At 50.2% G+C, this 16,803-nt stretch overlaps 1 protein-coding gene across 2 annotated transcripts in view; it reads left to right on the plus strand.

Moving 5' to 3' along the window:
* The window catches only part of LOC138638374 (BLOC-2 complex member HPS3-like), a 95,185-nt gene that overhangs the window by 11,714 nt on the left and 66,668 nt on the right, over positions 1–16,803 (plus strand). For both annotated transcript variants that reach the window (XM_069727609.1, XM_069727610.1), the window contains exons 4-6: positions 62–147; positions 7,557–7,755; positions 12,122–12,203. In XM_069727609.1, the coding sequence (XP_069583710.1) occupies positions 62–147; positions 7,557–7,755; positions 12,122–12,203 (367 nt within the window). The remainder of the gene's footprint in view (positions 1–61; positions 148–7,556; positions 7,756–12,121; positions 12,204–16,803) is intronic.

Consider the following 16,803-nt stretch of genomic DNA (forward strand, 5'->3'; position numbering starts at 1 on the left):
CGTATAGTTTGAGGGTACATGTTTGTGTATATTTCTAATCTTGTGCTTTGTCGTTATTTAGGAGGTTTGCACCAGATTTTGCCGATGGCTTCAGTGTGGAAAGCACAAGATTGCATTCTCTACAGCTGCTTCCTATGTATAGGACAGGTATAAAATACTCTGCTGGAAAATGCGATATCCAAAATGTTTGTTACATTCAGGGATTTTAGGCTCTTAAAACCTCAATGACCAAAGTCTGGAACTAAAGTAGGGTACGTTGTGCCTGCCACCACTGCCCATACATACTACCAGCTAATCCATACTCTTAGACCATTGTTCACTGTTGTATCATCCTAACGTGCGGATGATTTGCAGTACTGGAGACCGTTTTAGAAGAGTGCTACATTTGCTTTTTTTGTCCCAATCACGGACCACCTCAACCATTTTAACACCATTTCCTTTTTATATAATGTATTATTTTATATAGACTTATGTTCATAGGGACTAGAAGTGGTTTTTCTGATACACCGCTCCAAATCCTCTCCAATGCAGTTAAATGACAGCCCTCTGGCTGGAACTGGAATTTTTTTTCCCGTTTACAGTGTGTTATATGGTAAAATCCTTCAAAAATTACAACTCGTCCCATAAAAAATAAGTCCCCATACGTCTATTTTGAAAGAAAAAAAGTATCACTCTTGGAAGTAGGGGAGGGATAGAACAAAATCATAAACATATATATATATAAATATATATATATATATATATATATATATATATATATATATATATATATATATATATATTTCACATTCTCTGCATAGGTCATGAAAATAGTAATTTGCAATTTTCATGCAATGAAGACATAACTTTCTTTCTTGCTTCATTGGGGAATACAGGTAACTATGGGTGTATGCTGCTGTCACTAGGAGGCTGACACCATGCAAATAAAGGAGTAACTCTTCCCCGGCAGTATACACCCTCCGACAGGCAACTCAGTTTTTGCTTAGTGTCCGTAGGAGGCGGACCTGGATCTAACACCAGATCCGCATTTCTTTTTCTTTCAGGGATTGTGTGTGTTTATTAATCTTTTTCCCTTTCGTTTCAGATACACTTCTGGGGTTACAGGGTGCAGTTCTTCTCACACTGATTACCCGCTTAAAAGCGACCGAGAGAGCAGTGTGGTAACCCACATCGCACCCTCTCTGATCCGCTGGGCAGGACTTTGTTTCATGTCACCCTGGGGCGTTCATGTTTATTTTAAGTGGCCAGTCCTTGCCTTTCCCCCCCCCCCCCAAACCCTCTCCTCGGAGTGGGCTGAGAGGAAGACGGTGGTCACCTGCGGTGACCTCGCCCCTAGTGCGGGAAGGAGGACCACATCTCCCAGGACCCTTTCTGCCATCAAGGGATCCTGATGCGTTCCTCATCTTCAGGGTCACACCCCCCTATTCCCTGCCGGCCTATCGGGCGCTTGGTTTCTCTTCAGCCGGCCACGCCCCATTGTTTGGCGCGTTCTCTGCACGAGCAGACGCTCGTAGCCTGCGCTTTCCCGGCCAGCTGCCTCCTGTGCATCGCGAACTTTGGAGTGCACTCCTGTTTTGAATTCTGTTGTCGAACTCCCTCCTGTGGTCTTGAATGGTACTTCGGTGAGTTCTGTCTATGGACTCCCTCTGGTGGCTGTGAGTGAAGCTGCTGCTTCTGAGGTTCCTTACACAGGTGAAGTGGTTTATCCTTTGGTTGGCTGCTCTATTTAACTCCACTCAGATCATTACTCCATGCCAGCTGTCAATGTTCCTGCATTAGTTCAGTTCGCTCTTGGATCTTTCTGGTGACCTGTCTTCTTCAGCAGAAGCTAAGTTCCTGATAGTTATTATTTGTTGATTGTTTCCTTGTCCAGCTGGTTATCATGATTTTGTCTTGCTAGCTGGAAGCTCTGGGATGCAGAGTGGCATCTCCGCACCGTTAGTCGGTGCGGAGGTCTTTTTGCACACTCTGCGTGGTCTTTTGTAGTTTTTGTGCTGACCGCAAAGATACCTTTCCTATCCTCTGTCTGTTTAGTAAGTCTGGCCTCCCTTTGCTGAAACCTGTTTCATTTCTGCGTTTGTGACTTTCATCTTTACTCACAGTCAATATATGTGGGGGGCTGCCTTTTCCTTTGGGGAATTTCTCTGAGGCAAGGTAGGCTTTATTTTCTATCTCTAGGGCTAGTTAGCTCTTAGGCTGTGAAGAGGCGTCTAGGGAGAGTCAGGAACGCTCCACGGCTATTTTTAGTTGTTGTGATAGGATTAGGGCCTGCGGTCAGCAGAGCTCCCACATCCCAGAGCTTGTCCTGTGTGAGTTTAACTATCAGGTCGTTCCGGGTGCTCCTAACCACCAGGTCATAACACACTCCCCCCTCCCCCAGAGTGGGCATTTGCAATGTCTGTCAGACTCGGTCCCTGGTTCAGGTACTAGAATGTATTCCACTGCTGACTTCTGCCACCAGTGCTACGAACGCTTCTCACAGCGATTCGCTCGCACCTGTCCAAGACCCTCACAGGGGCAGACTTGAGAAAAGAACCAGAAAGCGTTTTCTGTCTAGTTCTTTATCCACTTCTCCGGATCCAACTGCGTCAGCTGGAATACTGCTCTCTACCCGTTCGCCCTCTTCGCAGGCGGACGTCGGGTCAGATGTATCCTCTCAGTCAGATTCTGACTCAGATGCAGATCAGACTTCCGCAACACAGGATATGGTTGACAGCCTTATCTCAGCCATTATTCAAACGCTTGAGCTTAAGGAGGAAGAGGCAACCTCTCAGGACATCTCAGTTTCTTTCAAACGGATGAAGCGTCCTTCTAGAGTTTTTTCCATTCTTAAGAAATTTGATAAGGCTACGTCTAGACACTGGGAACACCCTGGTAAACGTTTTTCAGGGAGGAAACGTTTAGACATTTTTTACCCGTTTGCTGCAGACCTTGTTAGCAAATTGTCTGAATCTCCTAAACTAGATCCACCTGTCTAGATTATCCTCCCAGACCGTGCTGTCCATTCCTGACATGGCGTCTCTAAAGGACCCCACGGACAGACAAATTGAGGCTCTAACCAAATCAGCTTTTGAAGCTTCTGGAACCTCTCTCTGCCCCAATTTCACCTCTACCTGGGTGGCGAAAGTGGTGTCATCCTGGGCCAAAACCCTACGCAGAGGCATTGTAGCTTCGGCTCCCGCACAGGAGCTAACGGATTTAGCAGATCAGATTTCACTGGCTAGAAAGTACCTTCTGAATGCTTCTCTGTATGCGGCTGCTTGCTCTGCAAGGGCAAACAGCAATATTATCGCCATTCGCTGAGTCCTCTGGCTGAAGGTGTGGAACGTAGATCCCGCTTCCAAAAAATCCCTTACACGTTTGCCTTCCCAGGGATCCAGGCTCTTTGCACCGCAGCTAGACCAAATGATCTCGGACGCCACGGGCAGTAAGAGCACTTCTCTTCCACAATCTAAGCCTAGGTGTCCCTTCAATAGATAGGGACCCTATTCCTTTTGCTCCTTCACCTCCTCAGGTGGTGCCTCTCAGCATGACCGGTCTTCCACTCAAAAGGACCGAAGGAAGCCTTCTTTCAGGCCTACTCCTCACTGGAGAGCTAAAGGCCGCTCCTCCAAATCTTCCAGTTCTCGCGACCACAGATTTTCTTCCAAATGACGGGTCACCCCCACCTGGAAATCTTTCCAGGGTGGGAGGCAGGCTTCTTCTGTTCAGAGTCTTTGCTATCGGTGGTCGACGACGCCTGGGTCAGGGAGATTGGCACATCAGGTTACAAAATAGAATTTTCGTCGCCCCCAGGAAGACGTTTTTTTCCCTCTCCCGCCCTCCCAAACAGCCCTCCCATGTCCCAGGGCTTTTTCAGGCGGTCAATTCCCTTCCCTTCTCGCCTCTATTTGTAGTTCCGAAAAAAGACGGCTCTCTTCGCCCGATTTTGGACCTCAAACAGTTGAACCGCCACCTCCGGATTCGGCACTTCAAGATGGAGTCCTTGCGCTCGGTGATGGCCTCCATGGAACCGGGAGAATTTCTGTGCTCTGTGGACATTCGGGATGCGTATCTGCACATTCTGATTTGTGTTCTGATCCATGGAAGTGGTCCCTTATGTTCAGTTCCACTCTCGCCCTCTCCAGCTGGCCCTTCTGTCAGTTTGGGACAGGAATCCACTCTCCTTAGACTGCCCACTTCGCCTCCCTCTCGAGACAGTCTCTCACTTGGTGGGCGCTATCCACTTCCATTCTGCGCGGGAGATCGTTTCTCCCCCTCCGCTGTCAGGTCATCACCACCGATGCCAGTCTCCAGGGGTGGCACCGATGCCAGTCTCCAGGGGTGGGGTGCGGTCTTTCTCCACCTCACAGCCCACGGGCGCTGGACTGCTCGAGGCACGCCTCCCGATCAATCTCTTGGAAATCAGGGCTATTTTTCTAGCCCTCCTTCGCTGGCAGCCCCTCCTCTCGGGAAAACCGGTCCGCATTCAGTCGGACAACGTCAGAGCTGTGGCTTACAAACCATCAGGGAGGGACTCGCAGCAAGCAAGTCATGACGGAGGTGGCAAAAATTCTGCGGTGGGCGGAGAACCACGTTCCCTTCATATCAGCTGTCCACATCCCAGGGGTGGACAATTGGGAAGCCGACTTTCTCAGCTGTCAGGGGCTCATGTCAGGCGAGTGGGCTCTTCTCCCCGCTGTCTTTAACCAGATTTGCCCAATGTTTGGCGTGCCGGACATCGACCTAATGGCCTCCCGAGCAAACAACAATGTTCCCCAGTACATAGCTAGATCCCGGGATCTGAGGTCCGTCGGCTGCGACGCTCTTGTGATCTCGTGGGCCCAGTTTCCGATGCCTTACCTGTTCCCGCCTCTTCCCTTGCTTCCAAGGGTCGTAAAAAAGATAAAGTCAAAGGGGGTTCCCGTTCTCTTAGTAGCTCCAGATTGGCCCTGCAGGGCTTGGTACGCTGAGCTAGTGAACATGTTATCGGACATACCTTGGAGGCTCCCAGACCATCCAGATCTTCTATCGCAGGGTCCCCTCTTCCACCCGAGTTCTCAGTCTCTGAATTTAATGGTATGGCCGTTGAGGCCGCAATCCTGAAGGACGCAGGTTTTTCTCAACGTGTCATACAAACCATGATCAGAGCTAGGAAACCGGCATCTTCCCGTATCTACCATAGATGTTTGAAGGCCTTTTTCCGATGGTGTGACGTCAGTGGTCTATCCCCTATCGTTTTTTCCCTTCCTTCTCTTTGCGGATTTCTTCAGTTGGGTCTAGATTCGAACCTCTCCCTGAGCACGTTAAAGGGTCAGGTTTCTGCCTTGTCAATTCTCTTTCAAAGAGACCTTGCTTCTCTCCCCCAGGTGAGAACCTTCCTTCAGGGGGTTGCTCAGGTTGCACCTCCTTACCATCCTCCGGTCGCTCCTTGGGACCTCAACCTTGTGCTCGGCGCCCTCCTGTGGACGCCTTTTGAACTGATTCGGGACATCTCTTTTTCGCTTCTTTTCTGGAAAGTAGATTTTTTGGTCGCCATCACCTCGATCAGGAGATTTTCCGAGTTGGCGGCGTTGTCCTGTCGTTCTCCCTTTCTGGTCCTTCATCAGGACAAAGTTGTCCTTTGGCCTGTTCCTTCTTTTCTGCCAAAGGTGATTTCGGCTTTTCACATCAATGAAGACATCGTCCTTTCTTCTTTGTGCCCTTCCCCAGTCCATCCTTTGGAGAAATCTCTCCACAATTTGGATGTGGTCAGGGCTATCCGAGTCTACCTTGCCAGAATTGCTCCTTTTCGTCAGTCCGACCCTTTGTCATCTCAAAAGGTCGTCAGAAGGGGCTCCCCTCCTCTAAGTCTACAATTGCTTGGTGGATCCGTTCGGCGGTCCTGGAGGCATACCGTGTTCAAGATAAACAGCCTCCCCCGGGGGTGAGGGCTCTCTACCCGGGCTGTGGGAGCTTCTTGGGCAGTTCGTCACCAAGCTAAGGCCTCGCAGGTTTGCAAAGCCGCAACTTGGTCGTCCATCCACACCTTTGTGAAATTCTACAAGGTGCATACTTGGGCTTCTGCGGATACAGGCCTGGGTAGGAAGATACTGCAGGCGGCGGTATCGCACTGATCGACCTAGTTCTCTATTCTTATTATCCCGCCCTGGGGACTGCTTTTGGATGTCCCATGGTTACCGGTGTCCCCCAATGAAGCGAGAAAGAAAGAGGGATTTTTGGTTCTTACTGTAAAATCTTTCTTGGAGCCTTCATTGGGGGACACAGCACCCTCCCTTTATGTTGTACCATATTGGCCAACGTGTCGTTGTTGTGGGTTGGTACATAGGTTGAGTTGTTTATACTTGTTCCTACTTTTGCTTTTGCATGAACTGAGTTGCCTAGTACCTGTTGGAGGGTGTATTCTGCCGGGGAGGAGTTATTTTTCTTTATTTGCATTGTGTCAGCCTCCTAGCGACAGCAGCATACACCCATGGTTACCTGTGTCCCCCCAATGAAGGCAGAGATTTTACGGTAAGAACCAAAAATCCCTCTTTTCTTACATAGTATGGTATCATCTGATTTTTTTTTTTTTTTTTTTAAACTGCTTCAGGACCGCCCATAGACTGAGTGCATCTAAAAGAAAGCAGGGATCCAGCTGTCAGAGACCCATAGAGAAGGCACAATTGGTTTCTTATTGTCTATTTGCTCTTTAGCGCTGCATGCAAGTTTCCTATCATGCGCGGAGTATTCAGTATTAGGCCAGGTTCACATTGCGTTATGGTGGTCCGTTAAATGGACTACGTTACACTGCGGCTCAACGCGGTGTAACGTAGTCCGTTAACGCCGCCAATGAAAGCAATGTCGGACGCATCGCTAGCGCACGCCCACAATGGGCGTGCGCTATGGATGTGCTGTCATTGTGTGACGGACCCTGAGACGCGGGCTGCAGTGTTTCCGGGTTCGTCACTGCTAGCGCAGATAGAGCATCTGCTAGCTCTATCTGCACTAGCGCGATGTAAACGTCGGCACTTGCGTTACAGCAGCCCGTTAGCGTATGTGCTGAACGGGCTGCTGCTAACGCAGTGTGAACCCGGCCTTAGATCGGGCTGATGAAGCTTCCTCCATGCGCACTGTGACTGTATAGAGAAGAAGCAGGTGCTGCTTGGAGAGGAGGACAGGAGACCCAGACAGCTCTGATGTGCAAGGCCTGCAGGTTGCATTTCCCCTGTAACTGGGGCTAATATACCAACCAAAGTTACAAGGGAAACAAGATAAAAATAAAGACGTTTCAATATTTACATTTTTTTTTAAACAGGTAAAAAAAATATATAAATAAAAATATAAAAGATGTTAATCCAAGTTGATACCAAACCCTGCTAGTTTGGGTGCATTTTTGTGGTCTCTGTGTTCATCAAAAAAAGAAAGAAAACCTATTTCATGAGCTATAGGTAACACCTTTTTGTTAGTGGCCTTTTGGTCATGTTCTATAATTAATACCCGGGCAGCCCTGTAGTTAGATTTGATCTCTAGTGATTTGTGAATGGCACGGTTCCTCCGTTTTGACAATAATTTGAGTTTTCCCTTTTTCCTCCTAGAAAATCGTGTTCTCAAGAATGAATCCAAAAGCACAGTCTCTTGGAAAGAGGTTTCAAGCCTTTTTTGCTTCTTCTCCATGCCACACACTGGCTACCTGTACACTCTCGTCAGTGCTGTAGAGCTGATATCGGTCTACCAGTATCCAGAGAGGTCACAGCAGGCGGTGCTCACTCCCCAGTTCCTACACGTCCTTACAAGGTATTCCTTTTATTAAAGGGAACCTGTCACCCCGTTTTTTGAGATTGAGATATAAATACTGTTAAATAGGGCCTGCGCTGTGCGTTACTATAGTGTATGTAGTGTACCCTGATTCCCCATGTATGCCGAGAAATACATTACCAAAGTCGGCGTTTTCGCCTGTCAATCAGGCTGGTCTGGTCAGGTGGGCGTGTTCACAGCGTTCTTTTCTTCCCCAGGTTTCCGTTGGTGGCGTAGTGGTGTGCGCATGTCCAAGGTCCGGATTCCCTGTGCCCACGTGAAGACACAGCGCGCGATCTGCGCTGTCATTCCTTTCATCGGTGCGGGCGGCCATCTTCCTGGGGCCGCGCGTGCGCAGATGTAGTGCTCTGCTGCACGGGGCTTCAGGAAAATGGCCGCGGGATGCCGCGCGTGCGCAGAAGAGATCGCGGCGGCCATTTTCCGAAAGCCGAGTTTGCATCTCGGCTTTGGGAAAATGGCCGCCGCGATCTCTTCTGCGCACGCGCGGCATCCCGCGGCCATTTTCCTGAAGCCCCGTGCAGCAGAGCACTACATCTGCGCACGCGCGGCCCCAGGAAGATGGCCGCCCGCACCGATGAAAGGAATGACAGCGCAGATCGCGCGCTGTGTCTTCACGTGGGCACAGGGAATCCGGACCTTGGACATGCGCACACCACTACGCCACCAACGGAAACCTGGGGAAGAAAAGAACGCTGTGAACACGCCCACCTGACCAGACCAGCCTGATTGACAGGCGAAAACGCCGACTTTGGTAATGTATTTCTCGGCATACATGGGGAATCAGGGTACACTACATACACCATAGTAACGCACAGCACAGGCCCTATTTAACAGTATTTATATCTCAATCTCAAAAAACGGGGTGACAGGTTCCCTTTAAAATGTTTCTCAGTTTTGGATGAGCCGTTTGTAGTTTTCCATAGAGCACTACAGTAATAGTTTTAATAAGAAAATCTAAACAATTATACTCATTGTTTAAAAAGACCTGATATCCAGGGAAAGAAAGGTCATGTATGTTGAATTTTGATATGCCTGATCCTTTGTTCTCCGGGAAGATCAGTTTTGCAGCAGATTAGGCTACGTTCACATTAGCGTTTCCCGACGCAGCGTCGGGAAACGCAGCGGCGTCGCATGCGTCATGCGCCCCTATATTTAACATGGGGGACGCATGGACATGCGTTGTGCTGCGTTGGGCGACGCATGGGTTTTTTTTGCCGCAAGCGTCGGGCAAAGAACGCAACAAGTTGCAATTTTTTTGCGTCGAAATTTCGGCAAAAAACGACGCATGCGTCGCAAAACTCAGCGTTTTTGCGTGCGTTTTGGTGCGTTTTTATTTGCGTTGTGCGTTGCTTCGCCGACGCAGCGGCGCACAAAGCAAATGTGAACGTAGCCTTATTTCCTTATTTCCCTCTCCCTACAAAATACCTTCATGGCTGGCCTAACAAAGTTAACAGCTATCTAAGGTGTATAAAGTTTAAAGGGTGATTAACCCTATCTCTATGATGGCATATAGGCAACTTTCCAAGTTACTCTTTATTATGGGATAAGCCTTATAATTGTTGCCCAATTTTGGGTAAATTATCCCTGGTGTTGATTTATTCAACAATTATCTAATAATAACTTATCATTATTGAAAATGCTCCATCTACTATATAATTGTCTAAGGGTCACTTCCGTCTTTCTGTCTGTCTTTCTTTCTGCCACGGAAATCCCAAGTCGCTGATTGGTTGTTGCAAAACAGCCACGACCAATCAGCGACGGGCACAGTCCGGTGGCAAAATGGCCGCTCCTTACTCTTCGCAGTCAGTGCCTGCTCCATGCTCCCCTCCAGTCAGCGCTCACACAGGGTTAATGGCAGCGTTAACGGACCGCGTTATGCCGCGGTGTAACGCAGTCCGTTAACACTGCTATTAACCCTGTGTGACCAACTTTTTACTATTGATGCTTTCTATGCAGCATCAATAGTAAAAAGATCTAATGTTAAAATTAATTAAAAAAGATAAAAAATAGTTATATACTCACCGTCCGTCGGCCCCTCGGATCCAGAACAGGCCTTTACCGCTCCTCACGACGCTCCGGTGACCGCTCCATGCATTGCGATCTCGCGAGATGATGACGTAGCGGTCTCGTGATACCACTACATCATCATCTCGCGAGACCGCAATGCACTCTTGGGACCGGAGCACGCGAGGAGCATCGGTAAATGCTTCGCCTGGATCCGGGGGCCAACTGAAGGTTAGTATATAACTATTTTTTATTTTAATTGTTTTTTTTTAACAGGGATAAGGTGCCCACATTGCTATATACTATGCGGGGTGTGCAATATACTATGCGGGGTGTGCAATATACTATGCGGGGTGTGCAATATACTATGCGGGGTGTGCAATATACTATGCGGGGTGTGCAATATACTATGCGGGGTGTGCAATATACTATGCGGGGTGTGCAATATACTATGCGGGGTGTGCAATATACTATGCGGGGTGTGCAGTATACTATGCGGGGTGTGCAGTATACTATGCGGGGTGTGCAGTATACTATGCGGGGTGTGCAGTATACTATGCGGGGTGTGCAGTATACTATGCGGGGTGTGCAGTATACTATGCGGGGTGTGCAGTATACTATGCGGGGTGTGCAGTATACTATGCGGGGTGTGCAGTATACTATGCGGGGTGTGCAGTATACTATGCGGGGTGTGCAGTATACTATGCGGGGTGGGCAGTATACTATGCGGGGTGGGCAGTATACTATGCGGGGTGGGCAGTATACTATGCGGGGTGGGCAGTATACTATGCGGGGTGGGCAGTATACTACGCGGGCTGTGTTATACACTACGCGGGCTGTGTTATACACTACGTGGGCTGTGTTATACACTGCGTTCGTGGGCTGTTATAAACTACGTGGCTGTGTTATACGCTATGTGGGCTGTTCTCTCTGTGGGCTGTGCTATATACTCCGTGGGCTGTGTTATATACTATGTGGGCTGTTATATATTCCGTGGGCTGTGCGATGTACTACATGGGCTGTTATATACTACGTGGCTGTGCTAAATACTACATGGCCGGCCGCGAACAATCAGCGACAGGCGCAGTCCGGCCGCGAATTGGCGTGGGATTTGAACCACGCTTCGCTAATTGGTCGTGGCCGGCCGAATCATGTATTATTCTAAAATCTTGATAAATAAATTACATACATATTCTAGAATACCCGATGCGTTAGAATCGGGCTACCATCTAGTGTAAGAATAAGAGCGATAACATATGGTTAGCCAGTTTTGGAGAGCAGCCATGATTAGGGTGGTTGATGCTATGTTAGAGGTTACTAAAAAAAAAAAAAAAACTAAAGAAATGGACTGCGATATAAACTGGTGTGCATGCATCATGTAAGCGCACGTTCACACTAGCCACTGAACATAAAAAAAACAGAAACGTAATAAGTAAATACCCTGCAGTAAATAAATAAAAGATCAGCAATGGTGCATGAAAATTTTAGAGTACTTGGTTAACATAATTTTGATTAAAAAAAAGAAATACAAAAGCCATTCAACCATTTCACGGTGACCCTTGTTATGGTCCTAACTAAAACCTTACCGTTTGACATAAAAGAAATGAACTGGGATATAAACTGGTGTGCATGCAGCATGCGGGTTTTTTCAGTCTGGTTGCACCATGTGCATATGAAGGTGTGGCCTGCCTTTGTTTTGAGCTGGGCATTATTGATGTGGTCTCCCATGGCTGTGTGTCTACTAGCTGGGTTCCGTCCTTCTCAGCCCTAATCCACATGTATGTCACTTGATAAACGATAAGGTTTTTAATATTCGAGTTAGGACAATCCCTATTAGGGTCACCGTGAAGTGGTGGGATGGCTTTTGCATTTTTTTTTTTTTTATCAAAATTGGTAACCAAGTTCCCTGTGTAATTTCCATGCACTATTGCTGATTTACTTAGTATGTTTCTGTCTTTGATATTTTTTATGTTAGAGGTTACCTACAAAGCCAGAAATAATGAAGACCAGAAGGTGAAGAGCCATGAATTTCACTGAGGGATATGTTTGTAATATCGCGCTTCAGATGTATTAGGATCTTTTTCATATGCAGCGCAATGTACTATCATAAAATGTGAAATGACTGACAATTAGACCAAAAATAGTAAAGCTAATTTATCATGCAAAACCATTCCTACTTCCAGAGATGTTCTGTGCTTAGGATGTTCTGCAGACGGAGAATGTATTATTCAGCCATTACTTGCACAGTGCAATTACAGCGATCATACACTGTACCATAAGAATTGACAGATTGTCTGCATAGAAGTCACTAATAATAGTTTTTCCAATGTTCCCTTTGCAGTAACAATTTGCAGTGTTTCACAGTCAGGTGCAGCGCAGCCGCAGCTCGGGAAGAAGACCCCTATATCGATACAACGATGAAGGTAGGTGGCCACATTGCACCTCGCATTTCATGGACTCTGAAGTCATGACCATGATATTTTGCAATGTAATTTAGTGTCCATTTCTCCTTCGCCTCATTGGGGGACACAGCCGTGGGTGTATGCTGCTGCCACTAGGAGGCTGACACTAAGTGATATAAGGACAGTTCGCTCCTCCCCTGCAGTATAGACCCTCCTGCTGGCTCTCAGCTCCTCCCCTGCAGTATACACCCTCCTGCTGGCTCTCAGCTCCTCCCCTGCAGTGTACACCCTCCTGCTGGCTCTCAGCTCCTCCCCTGCAGTATACACCCTCCTGCTGGCTCTCAGCTCCTCCCCTGCAGTATACACCCTCCTGCTGGCTCTCAGCTCCTCCCCTGCAGTATAGACCCTCCTGCTGGCTCTCAGCTCCTCCCCTGCAGTATACACCCTCCTGCTGGCTCTCAGCTCCTCCCCTGCAGTGTACACCCTCCTGCTGGCTCTCAGCTCCTCCCCTGCAGTGTACACCCTCCTGCTGGCTCTCAGCTCCTCCCCTGCAGTATACACCCTTCTGCTGGCTCTCAGCTCCTCCCCTGCAGTGTACACCCTCCTGCTGGCTCTCAGCTCCTCCCCTGCAGTGTACACCCTCCTGCTGGCTCTCAGCTCCTCCGCTGCAGTGTACACCCTGCTGCTGGCTCTCAGCTCCTCCCCTGCAGTATAGACCCTCCTGCTGGCTCTCGGCTCCTCCCCTGCAGTTTACATCCTCCTGCTGGCTCTCGGCTCTTCCCCTGCAGTGTACACCCTCCTGCTGGCTCTCGGCTCCTCCCCTGCAGTGTACACCCTCCTGCTGGCTCTCGGCTCCTCCCCTGCAGTGTACACCCTCCTGCTGGCTCTCGGCTCCTCCCCTGCAGTGTACACCCTCCTGCTGGCTCTCGGCTCCTCCCCTGCAGTGTACACCCTCCTGCTGGCTCTCGGCTCCTCCCCTGCAGTGTACACCCTCCTGCTGGCTCTCGGCTCCTCCCCTGCAGTGTACACCCTCCTGCTGGCTCTCGGCTCCTCCCCTGCAGTGTACACCCTCCTGCTGGCTCTCGGCTCCTCCCCTGCAGTGTACACCCTCCTGCTGGCTCTCGGCTCCTCCCCTGCAGTGTACACCCTCCTGCTGGCTCTCGGCTCCTCCCCTGCAGTGTACACCCTCCTGCTGGCTCTCGGCTCCTCCCCTGCAGTGTACACCCTCCTGCTGGCTCTCGGCTCCTCCCCTGCAGTGTACACCCTCCTGCTGGCTCTCGGCTCCTCCCCTGCAGTGTACACCCTCCTGCTGGCTCTCGGCTCCTCCCCTGCAGTGTACACCCTCCTGCTGGCTCTCGGCTCCTCCCCTGCAGTGTACACCCTCCTGCTGGCTCTCGGCTCCTCCCCTGCAGTGTACACCCTCCTGCTGGCTCTCGGCTCCTCCCCTGCAGTGTACACCCTCCTGCTGGCTCTCGGCTCCTCCCCTGCAGTGTACACCCTCCTGCTGGCTCTCGGCTCCTCCCCTGCAGTGTACACCCTCCTGCTGGCTCTCGGCTCCTCCCCTGCAGTGTACACCCTCCTGCTGGCTCTCGGCTCCTCCCCTGCAGTGTACACCCTCCTGCTGGCTCTCGGCTCCTCCCCTGCAGTGTACACCCTCCTGCTGGCTCTCGGCTCCTCCCCTGCAGTGTACACCCTGCTGGCTCTCGGCTCCTCCCCTGCAGTGTACACCCTCCTGCTGGCTCTCGGCTCCTCTCCTGCAGTATATGCCCTCCTGCTGGCTCTCAGCTCCTCTCCTGCAGTGTACACCCTCCTGCTGGCTCTCAGCTAACCAGTTCTTGCTTAGTTTCTGTAGGAGGCACACGGACGGGTCTGCTATTCAGACCCAAAGCTCTTTAATATTTTATTTTTACCTTTTACATTTTTTATTTCATTTTTTTCCACGGACGAATGGGGCAACGGATCCTTTCAAGGTTTTGATTTCCCCGAACCATCAACAGGCGAGCACGGAGAGTGTCGCCTCTCCGTATCCTCTCCTGCGACGTGGGATGCCACTGCCTGGGCTGATTCTTAGCGGCGACGGGCCCCTTCAAGGGCACCGATCTCCCCGCACCATCACTAGGCGACCACATGGAGTGTCGCCTCCACGTACCCTCTTCCCCAGCCAGGCCTTATGCCGCACAACTGGCCCTGTCCACGGGGGGGCTGAACTCCGAGGATGTACAGAGGCCCCTCTCTATGGCGTCCGAGCAGCCCCCACTGTCCCACCACTGTTAAAGCGGATGGCGCAAGGAGGCGGACGGTTCCTCTCCACCTCCCTAACAAAGGGATGATGGATTGAGGTTTACCCCTCTATCCCTGCACCGTCCACGCTGCAATACCTGACCTGCAGTCATCCGCGGCGGCTCCATGCCGGGACGCGCACCGATGGTGAGTGGATCCATCTGCAGCGGGATATCCACATGCTGACAGGCAACCTCAGCCACCTCCCTGTGGCCCACCTCCCTGAGGCCCACCTCCCTGAGGTAACGCTCCGGCCGGCTGCAAAAACTTAGCCCCCGGCTTCGGCCGATGTGCAGGCCGCATCCCGGAAGCAGCACCCGCACTAAGGCGGCTCTGCACGCTTTTGTGGCGCTTCTTGCATGGCAACAACGCCCCTCATTTCTGCCGCTAGTGTCGCCCGCCGGCTGCGGAAATTTAGGCCCCGGCTTGGGCCTAGTTACGGAAGTCTTGAGGCTCCGCCCACATTGTGTCCATGGCTCCGCCCCCCAAATTGGCGCTTCTCGTTCTCTGCGAGATTTTATCAACCCTGCAACTCCCAGTGGCCATCTTGGTCCACCCGGCCGGCTCACACAGGGTGCGACAATTTTTGCATTAAAGGGGCACAACGACTCTACATCAGTACCTGGGTAAGGAAGTACCTGACCAGTTTGTCTTAAAGGCACACGACCAGTATTTCCTCGTCTTAAAGGCGCATGACCATTATTCCCTGGTCTTTAAGGCGCATGACCAGTATTCCCTGGCCTTAAAGGCACATGACCAGTATTACCCGGTCTTAAAGGCGCATGACCAGTATTCCTGGTCTTAAAGGCACATGACCAGTATTCCTGGCCTTAAAGGCATATGACCAGCATTCCCAGGCCTTAAAGGCACATGACCAGTATTACCCGGTCTTAAAGGCGCATGACCAGTATTACCTGGTCTTAAAGGCACATAACCAGTATTCCTGGTCCTAAAGGCACATGACCAGTATTCCCTGGTCTTAAGGGCACATGATCAATCTGAAGCCGGTCACCTAAATGAGCTCAGGAGCCCTCCGCCGCTGATCCCAACTTATCCCAGAGTACCTAGTTCCCCTCAGTGGACTTCGTCTCTGACCGCTATCCATGGTTCTCTGACCAAGAGATTGAATCCCTCCGTGTACCCTCTGTGGCTCGGAGTGCTCGCAGGATCGATATACATGGTCCCTATCCTACATGGGAGCCGTTGGCTAGCAGGGGCCGCAAGTATTCTAGAAACGTACAGGCGTCTAGAAAACGGAAGTTTTCATTTCCTGATCCCTCACCAATGATTTGATGACAACAAGGCTCTGAATATGGATCGGATATTGCCTAGGACCTGGACTTGCCAGAGCTTCAGATAAGGATGGACTCGCCTATTTATACCATCTACATTTGCCATTCAGTCCGGATAAGTGATTCACTGGACAGAAGCCTCTACGTGGGATGCCATGCCTGGTCTGATTTTTAACGGCGACGGGTCCTTTAATGGGCACCGATCTCCCCACACCATCATCAGATGAGCACATGGAGTGTCGCCTCCATGTATCCTCTACTGCATCCAGACCTAACCTGCCCTGTCCACCTGGAGACCAGAACTCTGGGGATGTACCGATGCACCCTTTTTGGCGTCCGAGCACCCTCTTTGCATCACCACTATTTAGCAGATGATGCAAGAAGGCGGACGATTCCTCTCCACTTCCTTATTCAGAGGATGGTGGATCAAAGGTTCCTAATTTTATACTCTGCACCGTCAAATGAAAGCGACGATGACAAGAGACGGCTTTTTCCTGACCTGCTGGATGCAGCCCCGTATTCTGCCACTTGGCAGACTAACCGGGTAGAATCTCTTGTGGTATACCTACCAGTATCCCTGCCCGATGTATCATCAATTAAAAATACCACGGACTGTCAGATAGCAAATCTGGTTCGTTACGTCTTGCGGCTTCGGGTTCAGCGCTCTACCCTTCCTTAGCCGCCGCATGGGTTGCTTGAGCAATGGTCTCCTGGTTGGAGACCTTAACTACTTCGATTCACACAAGTAACCTTTCCCCGAAGACAGTACAGCTGGCCAATCAAATCTTCTGAGCGGGAGACCAACAAGGGATCGTATTTTTTCTACAGACCCAACCAGCAGTGGTTGTCCAGGACAGTCTAGTTCTAAGGGATCTTGGTTCCAAAAAGGGGGAATGATAAGTAAGACCGATCCTGGACGTCAAACTTCTAACAACCTTTGACAAGGTCCTCCTTTTTCGGATGGAGTTCCTCCGCTCAGTCTTTACTTCAACAGAAAAAGGTGGAGTTTCTGGCATCCATCGACATTCGGGATTCTTACCCTCACATTC

Source organism: Ranitomeya imitator, chromosome 5 (genome assembly GCF_032444005.1).
Source record: "Ranitomeya imitator isolate aRanImi1 chromosome 5, aRanImi1.pri, whole genome shotgun sequence".
Classification (NCBI taxonomy): domain Eukaryota; kingdom Metazoa; phylum Chordata; class Amphibia; order Anura; family Dendrobatidae; genus Ranitomeya; species Ranitomeya imitator.